The sequence below is a fragment of the Astyanax mexicanus genome, chromosome 11 (assembly GCF_023375975.1).
Source record: "Astyanax mexicanus isolate ESR-SI-001 chromosome 11, AstMex3_surface, whole genome shotgun sequence".
NCBI lineage: Eukaryota > Metazoa > Chordata > Actinopteri > Characiformes > Acestrorhamphidae > Astyanax > Astyanax mexicanus.
In genome coordinates this window covers 46,482,276-46,503,890 of record NC_064418.1, presented here as the reverse complement: position 1 = coordinate 46,503,890, position 21,615 = coordinate 46,482,276, and the positions used below count along the sequence as shown (strand labels likewise).

At 37.4% G+C, this 21,615-nt stretch overlaps 2 protein-coding genes across 3 annotated transcripts; both read left to right on the top strand.

Annotated features, from left to right (window-relative positions):
• The first annotated feature begins 10,373 nt into the window (after positions 1 to 10,373).
• Positions 10,374 to 12,300, top strand: LOC125804983 (endonuclease domain-containing 1 protein-like). The gene is made up of 2 exons (XM_049485119.1): positions 10,374 to 10,565; positions 11,662 to 12,300. The coding sequence occupies exons 1-2, from the start codon at positions 10,395 to 10,397 to the stop codon at positions 12,298 to 12,300; spliced, it is 810 nt and encodes a 269-aa protein (XP_049341076.1). The 5' UTR covers positions 10,374 to 10,394.
• Positions 12,301 to 13,637: 1,337 nt separating this feature from the next.
• tra2b (transformer 2 beta homolog) lies at positions 13,638 to 21,208 on the top strand. Of its 2 annotated transcripts, none has more exons than XM_007233772.4 (8): positions 13,638 to 13,824; positions 17,013 to 17,146; positions 17,860 to 18,025; positions 18,187 to 18,375; positions 18,540 to 18,655; positions 19,401 to 19,508; positions 20,024 to 20,097; positions 20,876 to 21,208. In XM_007233772.4, the coding sequence occupies exons 1-8, from the start codon at positions 13,792 to 13,794 to the stop codon at positions 20,884 to 20,886; spliced, it is 831 nt and encodes a 276-aa protein (XP_007233834.3). In that variant the 5' UTR covers positions 13,638 to 13,791; the 3' UTR covers positions 20,887 to 21,208. The 2 variants fall into 2 exon arrangements, with proteins under 2 accessions (XP_007233834.3, XP_007233832.3); XM_007233770.4 differs by having other exon boundaries at positions 19,401 to 19,565.
• The last annotated feature ends 407 nt before the right edge of the window (positions 21,209 to 21,615 follow it).

Here is a 21,615-nt window from a genome sequence, read left to right as displayed (position 1 = left end):
AAAGCTCACAGAGTTCACAGTTTAATCCTGTTGGATATAATCTTTGGTAAGGGTGTTTAACTGAATTATTGGTGTATTTAGTAATGGGCAATAGCATCAGCAATTGATTACACTATGACCAGAAATCACTTAGGCCTGATATTTATGCATTAACCAACATGGAAACATGAAAAAGGTAAGGAGCAACACTTTGCCTTAATTGCTGGTGATATTATTTAGTGAGCCATCACATTCAACAGTCGGTTACACCTAGTACACTCTTATGACCCCCAATATAGTCTAGCTGTAGACTTACAATTAACTTATAATTTTGGGAGCAGCTGGGATGCTGCAACAAGTATACAAGTATAGAGCAGGATCTACCGGCCCAACTGCAACATATGTGAGTAAATGTGCTGCAGGATACCATATAGAACCTGTATACCTCCATGCACAACTGTATATCATTTTGTTTTATAGATGTTAATCTATCTATATATACAAATATATAAGCCCCAACTGAGTGATTGAGGGAAGAACTGAAGCAATGGAAGATCTGACTGAAAGAACAGCACTGCCCCCCGGTGGCTCCCAAAGGCGAGGCTACACTCACACAAAACCAAAAAAAAAAATCTCTATATACAAACTACATGTCCAATTATTTGAGACAACACTTTTAATAAAGGCGTTTAGCTCCTTTAAGTTGCTTCCATTGCTGACAAAGATGTGAAAATGCACACACAGCTTGTCAAGTCCCGCTTGTAGACTAGTACTGGCTGCATAATACAACTCTGGAGGAGATAAACAAACTAAACAGGGGGAGGGCATAAGAGATTTAAAGCCCCTGTATTAAGCTGTTAAGCAGGGTAGCTGTAACTTATCTGGAATAATGATTTTGGGAAGTTGGGGATGATGAGGTGGGGTGGGGATCATCCAACATCCCGGCTGCACTAATGCACTTGTCAATGACTGCAGTTAAAAGTTAAAACCTCACAGCACCAAATGTAGTAGAAAACATCCTTCCCTGGACAGTAGAGTGCTGTTTAAATTCCTCCCGATACTAATGCTAAAATTCACAGCAAAACAGCTAGCCTAAAGCGGCCCACGTAATATCTGATGATTTTAACGTGTTTAACGTGCAATAATTCTCACCTTTTCATCTACTTTTTATTTGCTATTTATTCACTGTTAGTTAGTCCTTGGGCAATAATACTGGTCACAACATACATAACATAATCATATAACCTTATCTTAGGTGAAATAAGATATATGTAGCATTGCATACGTAGATTTATTATTATATGTTTATATATTTTTATATATTTTCCTGACCGTTTTATCTGTTCTTTCCTCTGTGCTGCTGTAACTTTGCAAATTTCCCTATTGTGGGATTAATAAAGGATTATTTTATTTTATCTTAATCCTGTTTATATAAAATCAGTCCTCGCAAAATTTGATCAGCACATCAAATGTTCTACGACAGGGAATAAAACACTGGATAAGGTGTATTTAAATTTTACTACCATACCTGAGTCAGCCAAACCACTGATCTATGTTTTTCTGGCCTAACTCTGGCCTACAACCCCCTCAAACAATTTGTCATAGACTTCCGGAGGAAATGCATAGATCCTACACCACTCTATAAACTTCATTAATAGGGACTGTGTGGAAAAAGTTTATTATGTCCATTATATCCAGGATAAACCCCAGCACTGTACGAGACTTGAACATTGCAGAACACACACTCACAGGCGTAACACACTTACACAAGTAACTTGCAGACATTTTTACTTCTCATTCTTCTCATTTTAGGGGCTCAAGAGCAGTGTTGGGAGTAACGGCGTTAAAATAAACGTTACTAACGCCGTTACTTTTTTCAGTAACGAGTAATCTAACTAATTACTCTGACTGTAACTATAACGCCGTTACCATTTTCGACACTCCGTTACTGCACGTTACTTTAGCAGCTGAATGAACTTTTTTTAACTTTGCGCATACAGACCAAGAGCCCTATCATACACACCGCACAAGGCGTGTAGCGTGGCGCTTTGCCACCCGTCAACAGTCTATTTTTAGGCCTTGCACGCGTCCTTAAAATAGCGTTGGACTTTGGAATATATTAACACCGATGGGCGTGGTGGTCTGGAAATGATGTGTGTTGAGGTAAATTTCTGGCGTGTTTTTATCTTGGCGGCGGAAAAAAGCTTAGCGCGATTGCTCACCCTGCGCTCCAAAATACTCCATACCATCACATCTTTACCACATAAAAATAAACCACACCCAGAGCCTTCAGCAATCAACTATGAAAAATATATATACATAAAAATCTGCACTGTAACTATAAATTATTATTAGTTATATTTATTTCTGTCAGTTATAAGGATTTATATTTATGTTTAGTACACAGACTAAATAACTGTAACTAGGCATTCTGCTGTTTAAAAATTTCAACAGATGCTTATTCTCACTCAAATGCTGGAGTTTTGAAATGGAAAATTAAAAGAGAAAATAACTTTGACTGAACATAAATTTATTTTAGTTAACTTTGCTATTATTTAACTGAATTTCACTTTTATATCTGAAAAACAAAGCACATTGTCAATCTGGCGCGTGGTGCTGCCCGTCAATTATATAAAACTTAAAACATTTGAAATACACAGAAATATAACGCTATATGTTAGCATTCGTTTCTTATCACCAGGGCAAATTTATTAAAATATTAAATATATTAATTCATGAATTAAAATCTCATCCAGCGCTCTGAAATGTCAGGCACGCAAAGTGGTGCTTGGCGCAGCGGCGCGGCATTGCGCGCAGAATAACCTCTGTCTTCTAAAAAAGTTTTTATAAATAAGATCTGGCAAGTATACTAAAATTAATGTTATTAAACTTACTAAAGCCAACAAATGTACTGTTAATTAATAAAGAGAAATCAGGCAAAATGCGCTGCGCCTCTCTCTCTCTCTCTCTCTCTCTCTCTCTCTCTTTCGCAGCGCAGAGCTGAATTCAGCGCGAGGCTATAAATAATTTACAACTCAGTTCAGTTAAATAAAAATAAGTAAGGACCTGTAAGTTAATCAAATATTGTCAAATATAAAGGATAGGTTGAGGTTTTGGTGAGCTGTTTTCATGATTTGAAACTGAAACTAACCGAAACTTTTATTATTCTGCGCAAAAAGCCTGTGATTGTTTTAAATGAGTTTTTTAATGGATTTAAATGAGTTTTTTTAACGGATTGTTGTTTTTGTCCATTCTTTTGTTTTGTTTATATATACATTTATTTATTTGAGTGTGGTTTGGTTTGTTTAATTTTTATCCCCAGACGTGTATTTGTTTTTTCCGTTTTTTTTTTCAGTATTACATGTCTTAGTAATTTTCTTTGGTCCTGTGGAGTTTTTCGTTTCTTATTTTTTTTTATTCGTTAGACTATATTTTTGTCAACATTTTGGGTTTATTTTTGTTTGTTATTTTTCTAATAATAATAGTAATTACATCATTTATTTTCTTTATTTATTCTTTATTTATTTATTTTTACGGGGCGAAGTAACGCAATAGTTACTTTTACTGGTAACTAGTTACTTTTATAGTGGAGTAACTCCGTTAGTAACTCAGTTACTTTTTTGGAGAAGTAACTAGTAACTATAACTAATTACTTTTTCAAAGTAACGTGCCCAACACTGCTCAAGAGTAGTTAGACAAATGATCTTTATCATAAATAAAATGGTTATTTTTATTACTTTGTTGAGAATCATTTGCAGACAATGACTGCCTGGAGTCTGGAACCCATTTACATCACCAAACACTAGGTTGTTTCCTCCTTTAATATGCTTTGCCAGGCCTGGTTTGTGGGCTTTTTTGTGTTTTTTGCCTTCACTTTTCTCTTAAGTGAGTAAAATGTAGCTCAATCAGGTTCAGATATGGTGATTGACTCAGCCACTGCAAAATATTCCCCTTCTTTACCTTAAAAAAAAAAACAAAACCCTGGGTTGCTTTTGCAGCATTTTTTTTTTGGTCATTGTCCATCTGTACTTATAAGCTCCATCCAATCAAGCTTGCTGCATAGTGACCCAGCCATGCATGCACACGCCACCATGTTTAACAGAGGATGTGGTGAGCTTTGTGTCGAGATGTTCCAACCCTTCTCCATACTTTCTTCTTCACATCATTCTGGTAGAGGATGATTTTAGTTTCACATGCCCGAAGAACAGTGTTCCAGAAATAAGCTGGCCACTTTAGGTGTTTTTTGTTTTTTTTAGCAAAGTCTAATCTAGCATTTCTGATAATGATTTGCAGCTTGTGGAGAACACTTTGTATTCTGTAGTCTTCTCTTTATGGTAGACTACTATAGAGATACTGATAACTTTTTTTTCCTGGAGAGTGTTTTTCACTTGGGTGGATGTTGAGAAGGTTTTTTTCTTTACTATGGAAAGGATTATGTGATCATCCATCACTCCACCACCACTCTTCAGTGGATGTCCAGGTCTTTTTGATTTCCCGAGCTCATCACTGCACTCTTTTTACTCAGAATGTACCAAACTGTTGATTTGACCACTCCTTACATTTCTGCTTTCTCTCTAATGGACTTCTTCTATTCAGGCAAATGCTGCTCTGTTTCTCTTCCATTGAGAGAGCCTTTAATCACATGTTGTGGGCTCACAACAATAGCTTCCAATTGCAAATTGCAAATGTCACACCTGAAACCAGCTCCAGACCTTTTACCTGCTTTATTCTCAGACCAGACTACACGATTTTTGCACGATTTTGACACATTGCGACACATTGCGTGCATCGGATCCGAATTTGTCGTGAATTTGTCGCGAGCGACAAAGGTATGTGTAGTGTGACAGAGTAAAAGATCAGTAATTTGACATGAACGACGCTGTCAGAGCGTCCGACGGAAAGACTAGCATGTTAGAATGTTTTGTATTTTATTGCCTAGTGTGACACGCTCCGCGACTACGTGCTCCCTGACTCTGACCAATAAGAAGCCAGAGCGTTCTGTGGTGCACAGATGTAAACACTGAAAGGGCTTCTGTAGCCGTGATTGTTAGATTCTATGCTTCTCCCCGCGATGACCTGCGAACTCATGCGAGGCCGCGGACGCTGATTGGTTGGTGACTAACGTGTAGTGTTGCCAGTCCCTCGAGAATGACGCAAAGCGAAGATAACTGCTTAATCTGACATAGTGAACATTGTGAGGGACAAAAATGTTGTGTAGTCTGAGCTTGACATAACTGATAATGGATTAATGAGGAGATAATTTGTTTAATTACTTTTGAGGCCCTGAAATGAGGAGGCCTTGTACAAAAAAAATGGTTGTAAAAATGGAAAATAGAAATGTAAGGAAATGTATGAATTAATGTTAATTTAATGTTAACTAAAAACATGTCCATAGTGTCCAAAGTTTTCAAATTTGGGGTTGAATATGGATTTCATTACACCCTGGTTGCAGATCCTAGCAGCATTTCTTATGGTGCTCCACACACTCATGCCATTTTCAGTTACTGATATGACTAGAGGCTTTTGTTCTGTTCCTCTGCAATAAGATAGTCGGGCCTCATTAGCATTTTCTTAACATATCAGTGAACACGTCTACCACTGGGTTTGCATAAAAGTCCTACATTTCATCACCAGAGAACCAGAGAAGTTTTATGTACTGATGTATGATGGGCTTGCTTGCTTTAGAACTGCATGCATCTGAATTATTGGCCTTATTTTTAGACCTTGTGAAGAGCAATTATACTTAAGAGGATTACAAGTATATTTGAATTAGGTGAAGAGCAATTAAAGTACATTTCTACATTTTATATAGTTCATGATGATACATATTAACTACAATTTCCCATTTTTACAGATTAAATTGTACTGTAGTGTGTGGATGTAGATAACAACAATTAAAAGTATTGTCATAACATATGATCTGATCTTCATCCAAGTCATGCATATGCACAAATATAATGTGCCAACAAAACAAATATGATAATTTATGTCTTCAGTTGAGAACAACCATAAAAACGACATAGTGCTAGTGGAAAAAGCATGTGAAATGGACTTGGGTTGTAGTGACACATTATCATATAACAACTTTTGTTGAATAGCCCACCTCCATTCCTCCCCAGCATTCTAAAATACAGCACTTTTAGCCTATATGCTCCCAACAGGCATGCATTGCTAGTGATAGGGGCATAGAGTTACCCATGCAAAGAAATCACTATTTCTACACCATCAACAAACTCAAAGGAGCTCCACAATTGGTCCTGACATTTAAAACAAGGAACTGAGAGCTTTGAAAATGCACAGATAGTTTACTAAAAACTATTTTTTTACACAATACCTTTAGCTAGTTTATTACATACACTGTTTATATACACAGTACCTCCAGGTAGATCTCCAGCTTGAAATTAATTCACTATAAGTTAGATCCAGATGCAATTCATAGAACCATTTCTGCTCTCTACCAGAAAATCCTGAAAGAGAATGTATGTCTGTGACCTTAAGCTCAGGCATGAAAGACTCATTGCCAGTTATTACCAATGCTTAGTTGCAGTTGGTGCCGCCAAGGGTTTTTCTCCTAATAAATAAAATTATCATTTAAAAGCTGCATTTTGTATTTATTCTGGTTATTAATATGTGTTTGTTATCTGAAAAATGGAAGCATGATAAAAAAAGCTGTAAGACGCAAATGAGCATCGTGACGTGCCTTGCACCAAGTGTATGATTGGGCCCTAGGTAAACCTAGATCTAAAACACAATTCAGAACATAGCACCTTTTGGCTGAATGCATCCATTTTTCTTGTGAGCAAAATTATTGAAACATGTGACTCTTGGGTGTGTCCTGATACATTGATTATTCAAACAATAAATAGCATGTTTAGTTTCAGATGGGTGAAAAACTAGCTGAGAGAAGACAGAAAATCAATCATAGCCATTGCACAAAGGTTGGCCATAGCCACTACAACTGTTTAAAATTTCCCGAAGAAGAAAGTCGTCACTGGTGTACTAAGTAACAGATGTTGAATAGGAAAAGCAAGAAAAGCAAGAGCAGTCAGTGACAGTGAGTGCTGTAAAGAAAGAACCTTTAGTAACTGTTAGTAATATCAGAAACAACCTCCAGGGGGGCAGGAGTGAAGGCATCACAATCATAAGACTTTTATATAAGACTTTGTAGGCTTAGCCAGAACATGTAAACCATTAATTAGCAGATAATTAGGAAGGCCAGGCTGGAATGATCCTAGTCCCAAACATATAAGCTCATCTGTAAATCACAGTTGAGGTAATGTCATGGCTTGGGTTTGCATGGCATCTTCATTGGTGATGTCACACATTATGTTTTGTATTTGTCTCTTATGGGAAATACATATATGTTATTGTGTTTCATAATGGGCAGAGAATGTTATTAGTTTTCCATTTCATGAATGACATTTCAAAAAAGAACATTCTGGCTGAAGCTCTGGTGTCAAAAGTTGCCAGTGCATAAACAAGTTTAGCATGTTTCATTATAATATCTGATGATACACTTTGATCATCATTATCAGTTAGTAAAGAAAATGTAAGATGTACTGGTTGCATTTATGGCTGAAGTGTCCTTGAGCAAGAGACCACACAATTGGAGTAATGGTGATGAGGTGGCTGTCCACCTCTCCAGGTATGTGTGCTCCCTGGCCTTATTATTCTCTAGTGTTTGCATGTGTGTGTTAATTACCAAATATGGGTAAATTAAATAAAATTAATAAAATGTAGAGGCTTTCCACTACACTCTTGCATGATGACCATAAAATATGATATGAATCTAAAGACAGTTTAAGTGGCCTTACATTTATAACTGTTGAAACAGTCAAATTTTAAAGTCCGATAATATTCAAATTCTAACGGATCACGCTAAAGTCTCACTAGACAGTCATGAAGCAGTTGTAAAATGTTCAAATTTAAACAAATCAACCCAGGAGCCATTCAGCAGACCTTTAATATTCAAATTTCATCTTTAAATTATTTTCTTATTATCAAAACGATTTCAGCCATTAACCAGGTAAACCCAGCATGCTACAGCCTCGGTATCCTTTTAAAAAGCTCCATGAATGTGCAGGGGTGGAGTAAATCACCAGCAAATAGTGGCAATGCATTTCATAGATGAAGACACCTCAGAGACCAGAAGAACTACAAGACGGATACAGAATTTGCCATGTTTTCCCTGAACCAGTCAGCAATGAGCTATCTACTAAACTGAGCAGTGTCTATATCAGAATCTGTGAAGTAGTAACTCCAACTCCAGAGTGTGTATTTTCAGAGCAGAAGACCCCTGTTTTAAAGATAATGCACTTAGCTCTGGCTAACACAGCTAGCGGTGCATTAGGCTAGATAACAATTGACAGAGTTATATAAAATATGCATGGGTTAGTAGTTTTTTTTTTACGTTTGTCACTCTTAAATGTGATAATCAAACAAATTTAAATATTAGTTACAGACAAATGCAATTTTTAAGTGATGGTTTTCATTATTAAGGGAGAAAAAAAGTCCAAGCCTACATGCCCTCCCACAGTTAAAACTTAACTGTGATTTATCACACCCAGGCCTGATTACTGCCACACCTGTTCTCAAGCAAGATTTTTTTTTTAAATCAGACCTGCCTGACAAAGTGAAGCAGACCAAAAGATACTCAAAAAGCTAAACATCATGCCAATATCCAAATAAATAAAAAAAAAAACTAATGATAAAGGAAGTAATTGATATTTATCAGTGGCTTGATATTTACTTGTGGCTTGATGCTGACACAGGTGGCCATGGTGAGAAAACTGAACCTACACAAAGGAGTGCAAGATGACTTTAAGAACATATAATCATAATTGTAGCCAAACTGAGATTCAGAGACTGACGTTTGTTGTTGGTGAGGTACTATACAGCTGATACAGTTCACATTTGTAGCATGATGTTATTAGCCTATTTTTAAAAATATTTCAAATATCCCCCTAAAACATGTCTGACCGCATCCATGCTACAGCAGGGTCTGTACAGACAGCACAGGAAGTTAGAGGTGAGCAGCAGGGAAGCTGTTAGTTATATGTTGATGTAACATTAAACTAAGAATCTGCATGAATAAGAATATATAAATATATTTGAGCATGATTATCCCCACTTCCCGGCTGATCTGCATTCACACTGTGGTTAGCAATCTAGGCCTAAGCTCAATTAAATCTTCAAAAAGGAACTTTAGTTTTGAAGTGCACTTGCAAAATACAATTGAGTTAAAGTTTTGACTAATGTTGTGGCTTACTTTGAGTCATTATGGGCATGTAAATACACAGCACAACAACAGATTTGTTGATTATGCAATCCAACAATTTTCTACTAATCGTGCTGTCAGTACCTGCACACACTCCATAACTGTAATATTACTACAGTACCCTTGCTCCAGTCCTATCACACTGTGGGTTATTTGGAATTAAGTATTATTTTACTGATGGAAGTGGAAGTAATGCAAAAAAAGTGGAAGTGTCTCCTTACAAAATGAAGCAATCATACAAGCCCCCATGTCACCCCATGCTTGGATAGTTTACACACCTTGTGCAGTTCACACTTAAGTCTGCTTACCCATAACACCATTTCAGACTAGACTCCTCAAAAAGCACCTTTCACAATTTGACCAAGCATACTGAACCTGCAGAGAAGGTGCACCCTGATCCAGAAAACAAAAGCTTGGGAACAGATAGTGCTTAAACTGGATGCATACTGTGTTCCAGCCCACCTCTTCATGGTTCACTAGCATGGCTCACTATACTGTGCTTGAGCAGAGTTCAGAGCAATTACAACTAGTTTAGTGAACCAGGCATGGTACAGAATGCTTAGTGTGAGTATGTCCACTGTCTCAAAAAATCTTCAGCTTAGCCCTGGTTTAAGAAAATGCATTCATAGAATCCTCAACCTTCTTATTAATAACTAAGACTCCACTGCACATGCCTTTTCGGGTGAGCAGCCCTAAGATCTAGTCTCACCATCTAATTTCCAAAACATTTATTTCCATGTTATTTTTCATGAAATAAAACATCACAAAATAAAAAAATGAGTTATTATATATGTGAACTAGACTGGTCAGGATGCAATTATTTGATATGTTTTGTGCAGTTAAATGTTAAACACTTAATTCCATCACACACTGTCATTCTGCTCACTTAAGTCAACCTATTGCTCTGTTTACTTTGATTGATAATATTAATCCCGCCCACATGGCCTGGTGTATTTACAGCAGGCATGCCTGAAGCTGAGGTGTCTGAGCTTCCTGATACGAAACCAAGCTGTAGATGATGATGATGGTTCCTCTGCTCTGCTGCCTGCTGCTCGGAGCACTTAGTGCCGAGGCAATAGTGGTCGAACACTTTAAAGGGTGTCGTGAATTTTTTTATAAAGACCAGGAACCAATAGGGATGGATCAGAACACTGTACAAATCTGCCAGAAATGTAAAGAAACGCCGTACTATGTACACTTTGCTACTCTCTACTCGCCATACCACAAGATCCCTCTGTACAGTGCGTACTATTTTAACCCTGGAGCCCCGAATAGAGCTGAAAGGAAAGAATGGTTCATTGAGCCCAAGGTAAGACATGTGTGTGTGAGTGTGTGTGTGTGTGTTTATGTGTGAATTTATATATATTTTACATGGATATAATGTAGTACTACTAATTAATTTCTTTGTAACTTAAATCATAACCCACATAATTTGTAAAACTGGATAAAACATTAAAGTTAAAATCAAGAAAAAAATACATAGATTTTTCCAGAGACTTAAGGTGCTTGCACACTGCACGCGGTAGGTGCGGCGCGGTACGCTGACCCCCATAGGATTCAATAGTGTCTAGAGCGGTAGAGCGGTGCGTCGCTGCCGCGGAGCAGAGCGGAAAGCGGCGCGTTTCCCCGCCCATAACCACGCCTCCACCGCGCTACCGCTTACCGCGGGCAAAGTTCAACATGGTTCAACTTTGACCTCGCGGCAAGCGGTACCTCGGCAGAAAACGCATGACGTGAACTCACGCGACTAGAGAGAAACTGTAGTCCAAACAACAATAAACGTGCGCGAGAGACTAATAATAGCGATTAGTGAATCCCCTCAGCTGTACATCACTTCCCTACACTCATATAGAGATAACAGGAGGAAGAGAAGAATCAGAGCTTTGTTCTGAGGCTGAGAAACATATACAGATCCACAGAGGCTGTAGAGACTCAAAACTACAAAACACCGCTCGCAGAGGTGATGGGTTTTAGAAAACTCCGCCTATTATCAGCAGGAGACGCTTGGCGTCAGCAGCAGCGCAACGCACCCGCAACTGACCAGCGTAGAGCAGAGCGGCAGCACAGCGGAATGCCGCGCGGCATACCGCGTTCAGTGTGCAAGCACCTTTAGTCTGCCAAAGTCAAAATGCCAAAATAAATGAAAAAGGTTTTCTGGCTGTACATTTTACCAAGCATCTGGCTTAACAAGGGGTTCCAGATGACTATTTCCAAAACACTGATTCAACTAGAAAGGTTATTTAATGTCATTAAAATTATTACACTTATATTAACACTTTTCCACCAATCCTGAGGTTGATTGTACCATGTGTGATGTTTTTGAGTACACTGATTATATACAGCTTTGATAAATTAGCCTTTTCATTTTCCAGTCAAAAATCTAATCTCTTGTGTTGTTTTTATAGCTTTCTGGGGGAACGAATGAATATATGGAACGTGAAACCCTTCATATGGATGAAAAATATCAAGCTGTCAACGCTGATTACATTGGCTCAGGATATGACCGAGGACACTTAAACCCCAGATTTTTCCAAACAGGGTTTGGCCGTGATGCAACATTTACACTGACCAATGCTGCCCCTATGGATCCATGCTTTAACCGTGTCTACTGGTATCAGTGGGAGGCTGCAACCAAGAAATACCTAAAGGAACTTACAACCAAATACCAGAAGGAACTTAAACTAAAAGATCCTAAAGATGCTCCTGAAAAGGTCTACATTATCACTGGTACTGTTCCCCAAAAAGACACACGTATGCCACCCTTAGACAGGGTGAATGTACCCTCAGTAGTTTGGACAGCTGTCTGTGTTCATCGCTTCACAGCCGAAGAAAAGTCATTGTCTTTTGGCTACATGGGAGAGAACAGGGCAGACAATGTCATACAAATGATGTCTATTCCCCAAATGAATGCCGAACTGTCAAAGCTGTATGGTACAGCAATCAAGATTTTTAAAGATGACTGTAGGTCAGAAAATTATAAGACTGTTCATGAAGAGTATATGGACATCCTTAAAAAAACAGACACACTGACAACTGATGATTAAATGCCAGACAGTTAATACACACAGAAATACAGGCCATTCGCTGACCCATTATTTAGCTAAAAAAATTATTTAGCTTTAAAACAATATTTCAAATGTTCCAGCTGAACATTTACAGTGTATCTGTATCTTTAAAACATGTTGCTGCCAAATTAAATAAGATACACTGCAAAAGCAATTTTCCTGTGTGACCTGGAGTCCAGACAACATTTTATTTAAGCAAGCGGTAAAAGCTTTAGCGCTAATAATTGCTATATTTCAGGATAGTTTCAAACAATAATAAAGCAAAATGGTCTAAGTTGGTATTTGATGGTCAATGTGGTTGAAAACTGGATAGTCAGTAGAAACATACCCTCTATGGGTAACCAAACTGGTTTACTAGTTTTTGAATTTAGTTTATGTTGCTTGACTGACCAGTGTGGTCTAACTTAGTCAGGCTGATGAAGATTGCAGACCGGTTAAACCATCAAAAATAAAAACATACATTATTCTGGCCAAAAGCTAAACTAATCAGCCAGCTTAACCAGCTTGACTAGCTTGACCAGCTTGCACTAGGTAGGATACATTTTATCATTAGGCTGTACATTTTAATCAGTTTATTCCAGGTTTGTCTGACTTTGTTTAAGATGCCATGCAAGCCCAAGCCATGACATTACCTCAACTTTGATTTACAGATGTGCTTGTATGAGAGAGAGAGCTTTTGTATGTATTCTTATTTAAGTAAAGATTGTTTGGTTGCTTTTCTTTTTTTGGGTCATTTCTCCTCTATATTGTATCAAGACTGTATTTTCCTGTCTGTTCTTTGAATAAATTTGGCAAAAAAGCAATTTTGGACTGAATTATTACATGTAATTTTTTGCTCTTAGCCGTAGGACACTTTATTCAGTTGTCAGACATTAAATTGGACATGTATTTCTACATGGTAAAGTCTTTTTAAGCTTGTGAAATTAGGATGACCAATGTTAGAATGTAAACTAGTAAAATATTTGTAAAAAGATGTTTTGAGTTACATTGAATTGTAACACATGCTAATATGATTTTAATTTTTACATGTTACTTAAAATGTACCTCTCATTTACTGAAATAAAAAATATAGAACACCTAAAGTATCAAGGTAGAAAAATAGTATTTACACTGAGGGAACAGATTGTTCAGTTAAAAAAACAATGTATTAATTAAATAAACAATATAATAAACTGAGGGAATTGATTACATATTGCAATTTACTAATTTAGAACACCACTTAAAATGTAAAATATATACATATATATATATATATATAATACTAAATGTGGATTTCTTAAACACGCAGAGTCTCCGCCCACGCTGATGAATGCCCCGCCCATCGCTGGTGTTACAGGCGGGCTTGCTGTATGCAGTCAGTGTTAGATGAACACGCTGCTGCTGCTGTTGAGGAGATCGTAAACTCAGTTTTCTGTATTTTTTATTCTGTATATTTGTTTTCTCCGGCTGTACCGGACCGCCGCGCTCAGTATGAGCGACCCGGGGAGAGAGTTCACCGAGCGGGTACGTAGCTGCGCTTATCCGCGCCGTTAGCTCCGTTAGCTTCCGCTAGCTTAGCTTACTTAACCTAAACACATTAGCATGGGTTAGCTGGATCTAAAGCCGCTGTTCTGCACCTTTATGTTTTATTCAGTTTATTTAAAGCTTATTACGCTTTAATTTATTAGTTTTAATTAATTAACAATCTAGCTAACTAACTAGATTTAATGTTCAATTGTTAGCTAAACTAGCTAAATAACTGTATTGCTAGTTAGCTAGCATGTCGTAGCTAACGTGGTTGGGCTAGCTGGCCTGTTTAGCCTTGCTAGCTAACGTTAGCTAACCTAAAGTAGCGCTTTGTTGGTTAATAAATCGTTAAATTAGATATTTAGCTGTAAAATAAAGCGAATATGTGCCGATTAGGTGATCTTAATACAAGTTATTATCTATATTAATGTGAAATTTATGCTAAAATGACCGTATTTCCTTGATTTGTAAGCTATATTTAGCTGGCTAGTCAGATTGTTTGCTTGTTGTAACTTTCCATTCCACCTTAAATGGCTTGTTCTATTCTGAGACGCGAGAAAAGCTGGAAGTGCTGCAGCATTTTTAAAGTGGAATCGACAGTTCCAACCGAAACCCAGTTTTAATCATATTTATGTAACGTTAATGTGTTGTTTATGTATCAAATATATGTCTATATATAAAACAAGACCAGAGAGCACATCTTACAGCAACACTGATGCTATTTTAACTTAACGTTATTTCTTTATCTGAGCTTCTTTATTTAGCGCTCCTCTAACGTTAACGTTAAATATGGTGCAGTCATTTGTGTACAGCCACGGAGTTTGAGTGTTTGAAACGTATTCACAGCACTAACTATGCAGGTTATAATCGATATTAGTATTGATATTAGACTTGCACACACTTGGTCAGTCTCCCTGAGCCTCAACCTTTAATATAAAGGCCTACATTGTGTGATGTTTAGCTTTAAGTAAGTTATACTATGGGGAATACGCAGTAGGCCTGAACTCTCACACTCGTACCAGTCCATCGATTATTTAGTATTCATATATATTGTTGATATATTGATTGAGAAGAACTCAGAGTGGATTTAGTATGAAAGTGTGGTTTATTGTAGAGACTCCTGATTTCCTGTTTATAACGAGGCGGAAAGGACCTCCCTGGACTGCTTCACACCAAAACAACCATATTTTTACTATCTAAATCAACCAGTGAGTTTTATGTGGCTTGATAGTAAAGCTGGACAATATATTGACATTTTATTGTAGCCTTTTTAGAACGTAGCCTTTCATACCAAACCCCCTCTGTTTTCTTTCTAAATTTTGGAAGATTTGTTGGATAAGTGGTCAGTGTATCATGGTCAATATGCAGTCTTTCGTTTTTGGATCTCTGAGGCTCAGGATGACCAGCCTTACTCCTGTCCCTATACACATACACACACACACACACACACACATTAGCTACGTTTCCATCCTCCAAAAACATTGTTTTGTTAAAGTTTAATTTGTGTAGTATTTCTAGAAATGTTGCAGAATCCAAAACTTATAAAACGCATGTAGTGACTAAATTTCCTTCCGAACACAAAGGCTGTATCCCAAACCATACACTACATTGGAAGTACACTAGTTAGTCAGATGAAGTAAGCCAATCAGTAGGAAGGTAGTGGACCAATCAGGATAGTGTGATTTGATCTGATTAGTGAATTACACACACACAGATTAGAGATGAAAACTCATCACAAAACATGTTTATACATTCAAAACTTAAATTGGTTATGCAATTAATATTCAACAACTTTTTTGCACAGAAAGTGAATGGAAATGTAGCTACTGTTATCATTTCTAAGAGTTAAACTCCAGAAGGTTAAGAAGACTCTGATGTGATGCACATTCTTCATGCTGTTCTTTTTTTGTTAAGGTTATGGTTGGAAGAAGAGTCAGCTGGACGAAGTCAGATGAAGTTTTTAATGAAAATAAAAGTTGAAGCTCAGATGTGTGAAGCTGAATTGTCAATGCATGCTAATAATGAGGCGGAAAGAAGTTCCAGGATGTAGGATTTATGGGCTGAGGGAGAGAAGTGAGGAAGAGGAGTGATGAAGTCAGACATGAAATTGAAACTGAAGAAAGAAGAAAAAAGGAAGTGTTTGAAGTAATGAAGTTAAGATGAAGTTATCTGGGATAAGATCACAGCGCTAAGTAACTATTAGTATATTTTGTCTGATGCGTGCATGCACATCTTTTTTCATATTTATTCCAAATCTGATTATGATGATTTTAATGATATTATTCTTTAGTAGCACACTGCTATTAACGTAATCTTGATTAAATGTGTTTTGTTTTAATTACAAAAGCAATACTGTTAGTGGGCTAGACCAGAGTGCGAACTGCATGGGTGAGTTTAGATCCACTTAACACCTCCCACATTAACAAAGAGAACTTAGAGGATAATAGACCATTTATAAACCTGGAAATTTCCCAGCCAAAGAAATTACATTTTACTGCCTGTTTTTAAAATCAGTTTTAAAACATTAAAATCACCAGTGCAAATATCAAACGGTGCACATAAATGTAAACCATGTGTCCTACCAGATTTTCTTAAGCTTTTAATAATAATCTGTATTTAAATGTAAACAAAATCAGCATTAGATAAGAAAAATATACATATTTATATTAATAAAAGTATAGTAGTATTTATAGAAATAATACTGTATTAGGTTGAAGTAAGTTTTAAATTATTAATGGCTCAATCAACAAAAGTAAATAATTTTTCCAGAAGGCTAAGCAAGTCAGGTGAATTTTTTTTGCTATTTCTATTTTCTTTTACTACAAATTCATACATTAATTTTAATAAAATTTTCTAGTAAACCAATGCTTAGGTATTGTGTTATAATGTGTATATGTTAAAATACATTTTTTTTACAGTAAATATGTTATTTAACAGTGTTTTACACAGTATTTATTAGGATATTCTGACAGACAAATGCAGCGTTAAAGTCAGATTCTTAAAAACTGCTAATAAAATCCAGTCAAACACTGTCTGTAGTGGAATGTGCAGTGGGTCAGTGTTCACCCCTTTGCAGTGACTGTAGTTCGCACTCTGGTCTAGTTAAAGTGTGAAGATGTTTCTGAATTTGTTCTGAATGTTTATTAGACATTTGTTCTGACTGTCTGTGCCTCTGCTCGCTTTAGGAGTCGCGTTCACGCTCCAGGAGTCTGAGTCCGAGAGGCTCTCGCAAATCCACCAGCCGCTCTCCTGCTCGCTCAAAGCAGGGCTCGCGCCACTCGCGCTCCAAATCACACTCGCGCTCCAGGTCCAAGTCAGGGTGAGTACTTTTATAATTATTAATTTAGTTAATGAATAAGAATTAGTGTAGTTACACTAATTATGGTTATCTAATTATCGTGCAATGTATAAACGTGACCCCAGTAAAAGGAACACAATAATGTAATTATTAATATTAAATAAGTGAATTGCTCTTTAAAGGTATTGTGTAAATGCATTATTTACACTTTATAACTTTGATTATTGTAGCTATGATCTAGTGCAATATTAAAATGAGCAGGTCTCACCCCATATGATCTTAAAATAAGATGACTATTTCAGGGTATTTTTGTGATAACAATATTCTTGGCCATATGACAAAACATTTGAATAAATAAAGCATAATTTCAAGAATACGATACTGCCACAAAATTAATATTACATTTTATTTGGCAATATTATTGCATGCACCCTGAATGCGCATATGGCCATAAAAGAATAGAACAATATTTCAGAGTATTTTTGGAATAAAAATATTAAAAAATTCTGTACCATACAGTAAGGCACAGCCCTAGAACCAAGACAGTTAATGCATGCATACCACTGTTTCATTTCACCGTTTCGTTTTAAGCAGACAGCAAACACACAAGCCAAACTATGCTATATGTATGTTCACAATATGTGTCTTTGTGTCTCCGTAATGTCTGCTGTAGTGTGTAATTAATTTTTAATTTTCGTTAATGTTTGTTGTTGTTTTCCCACCTTGTGCTTTAGTTCCCGTTCCCATCGGAGCTCTCGGAGGCGTTATTCCCGTTCCCGCTCTCGGTCTCGCTCTCGCCGCCGCCGCTCTCGCAGCCGCTCTTACAGCGGGGAGTCAAGGCGCAGGCGGAGCCACAGCCACTCTCCAATGAGCAACCGCAGACGACACATCGGAAACAGGGTAACACACACACACACACCTACACACAAAAATAGTGTATATACAGTGAGTTATCCGAAGGGTTCAGGCCCTGATGCTTAATAACAAGACATTAAATAAGACAGTACAAGTTTATTCATATCCAGCATGACCCGCTAATAACCCTGTCTTTCTGTCTGTAGGCGAACCCTGACCCCACCTGCTGTCTGGGTGTGTTTGGGCTGAGTCTGTACACCACAGAGAGAGACCTGCGGGAGGTTTTCTCCAAATACGGTCCTCTGGCCGACGTCTGCATCGTCTACGATCAGCAGTCTCGCCGCTCGCGAGGCTTCGCCTTCGTTTACTTTGAAAACAGAGAAGATTCACAGGAGGTCAGTAACTTGGCACAGTTCCATGATTAACTAACCAATAAAATCCTCTTAAATGAGTTGCTGTAAATTCTCTACATTGATTTCTGTTTAAAGTTAAGACATATATAGTTGATACACTTCCCTCATTCTTGGCTTCATGTATTGCTGATTTACTGTTTTTGCAGGCCAAAGAGAGAGCCAATGGGATGGAGTTAGATGGACGCAGAATTCGGGTGGATTTCTCCATCACCAAGAGACCCCACACCCCCACCCCCGGCATCTACATGGGCCGACCCACATAGTGAGTGTTTAAATTGATATGTCTGCTCCATTACCGGAGGTGTATGAACGATCAGATGTATTATTGATTATTAATATTAATAACCACTGTTTAAAAAGCTAGCATTTAATTTGATCAATTAAATGCTACTATTGCATATTTAAAATCCGTTTAATTGCCATATTGCCACGCCCTCTGACTGTCGTGCGTTTGTGTAATAATACTCTAGTAATGAAAATAAAAGATGCACATTCTCAGAATAAGGAATGATAACATGTTGACTTGCGCTTAAGACCAAACCATACAGGAGTCAGTCCTGCCAACTGTATTGAACACTTCCTTAGAAGCAGTACTTTTTTTTGCACAGATCAGCATCTACTATTTTGTTAGCTTAGCAACCAATGAGAATGAGAATCATCTCCTTTCATCACTTTCTGTATGGTGACTAATAATAAAAGATGGTAAGAAAAATAAGAAATGTAGAAATTGGTTATTTAGTTAAAATAAATAAGGTCAGCATATATAATATAATCGTAGCTTAAACAGCAGTGATTAGACTATTATGTAATAATTTTCGCTGGCCAAACTTTAGTGGTATATTAGAGTACAGGGGAAGGAAATGGGCGGGGCCCTAGATGCTGTCCAAATTGGTTGGTGCTGAATTTCGTCATCTTCCAGATTTAATTGATTATAGCCACTGCAAATGTGCTTTGATTGTGTGCTTGTCTGCTCACTGGTATTAAGTATGCGTGTGTTTGTGTTACAGTGGTGGTGGTGGTGGTGGCGGCGGCAGTGGTGGAGGTGGAGGAGGAGGAGGTGGAGGAGGCCCCAGCATGAGTCGGCGTCGGGACTATGACCGAGGCTACGACCGTGGGTACGACAGAGGTTACGATCGCTATGAAAGCAGGGATTATTACAGCAGGTCTTACAGGTGAGCAAGACTCACAGGAGTGCTGTTCTCTGTTTCTCAGAATCAGTTTAAACTCAAGAAGCTCAGCATAGAGTTCCAGCTTTATTAATTCAACCAGCCACTTAAGTACAGCGGTCAAAAACTTGATCTTTAAACTCAGGTTAAAAACCGAGGCTGTGATTTATCCTCGTCATTGTGAAGATGTGGCATTTTACAGAAAAATCAAATGAACATTTAGGTAAAATAGTAATGATGTGATGTTAATTCAGGTTTAATTAAAAAAAAAAAGATCAGCTAAACTGCATTACCAGTAAAAGTGACAGCCATTTACCCCCTTGTAAATGTAGTTGAAAGAAAAGTACTGTTGGTCATGTAATTATTATGTCTCACCATCCCTCAAAGTGTACATGCAGAGAAGTGAGAGGGAAAAAGCAGTGATAAATTATTGGAGTTTATTTTGTATGTTTTCTGTCTTTCAGGAGAAGATCCCCGTCTCCGTACTACAACCGGGGAGCATACCGCTCCAGATCCCGCTCTCGCTCCTACTCTCCCCGTGAGTAACGCTGAACAGCATGCACCCCCAGTCCCCAAACCCCACACAACTCTCAAATTTTAAAATAGCACCTTTATTACAAATCCATTAACACTGCAAATACCCCTGTCATAGGAACATGGCATTTAGCAAAATCTCAGAAACACTGTGTAAACTCCACACCACAAAGTTTAAAAAAATCTAAACCTAAAACCAACCAAAAGTGTGAAAGGTATTGACATTCATTACTCTAGTGTTTAAATACTTCTGTGTGGGGACGTGTGCAGGTGTGATGGATCACAGTATAAAACAATAGGGTGTCAGAAATGTAGATGTTTATACTTCTCTACATCCAATCACAATCAGATTCACTCTATCTGGATGTACAGATTTATCTGGATAGGGGTTTTATTAAACAATGAGAAGCCAGAATGAAAACCAGCTGAAATGAAGTAGAGGAGTAACGATTCCATTTTTAAAATGTAAATGTAAGGAGTTGAAAGTTCAGATAATTGTGGAAAATGTCAAATAATTACTCCAGTGAAGTATAGATAACCAACATTTCTACTTAAGTAAGATAAAGGAGTATTTGTACGTCCTAACTTGACACCTCTGATGCCAATGTTACCAATTTATCTCAATTTATCTTTATGCCAAACCCAAAATGCCAGAATACTTCTCATATACAAAAACATTTCCTTTGTCCTAATCCCACAATGTTGCCTATTTCCTGAAGTGTAGTGCTGTAGTTCTGAATGGCTGAGCTATTAAAGTAATGTGATTTTCTGTGTTTTTACAGGTCACTACTGAAGATCAGACGTCCAAGTTTTGCCCTGAAGATGATAATGATGACCCTTTTTTAATGTGTTTCATAGCAATGAGTTCAGTCTCTTTTCAGCTCAGTGAAAGTCACTTTATGTAGCTGAGTTTAGGTTAAAACCATGAACCTGTTCAGTATATTTTTTGTACTGTTTTTTTCCCCTTGTTTTAATTTAGTTTGAGCCGTTCTGTGATGTGCTGAGAGTCTGTGAAGGCTTTAGTGCCCCCCTGCCCTTCAAATCCATACCTGTGTGTTTTTAAAGTTAAAGTTGATGATGATGATGTTACAATAAATCCACTTTACACCACAAAACTGTCTGAGCTCCTCGTCTTTAGCTTCTTTAGATCTGGAGATCTTCCTGAATATCTTTCAGAAACTAACAAATCACATGTGGGAAATGTTTGAAAAAATGTTGATGAGTGCCCTCTAGAGGGGCAAATATGAGACAACGTTCATTTTTGGAAGCCCTTTACTTTACAAAAGTAAAAAAATAAAAATATATTGTGCCTTTTCTTGCAATAAATTATAATGTGCCCTCTCATTATGAGTACCATTTTATATTGTTGGTTTTCCAATAGAAAAAGCATTATAAAATGCCCTCAAAAGTGTGCCATTTCCAGTAGAGAAAATTAAATGCGGTTGGCAAATTCCTATTGCCCTAATCCCGGTGCATTTCTATTATTGGGTAAATTAAATCTGCATCTGGTAGGTAATATGGA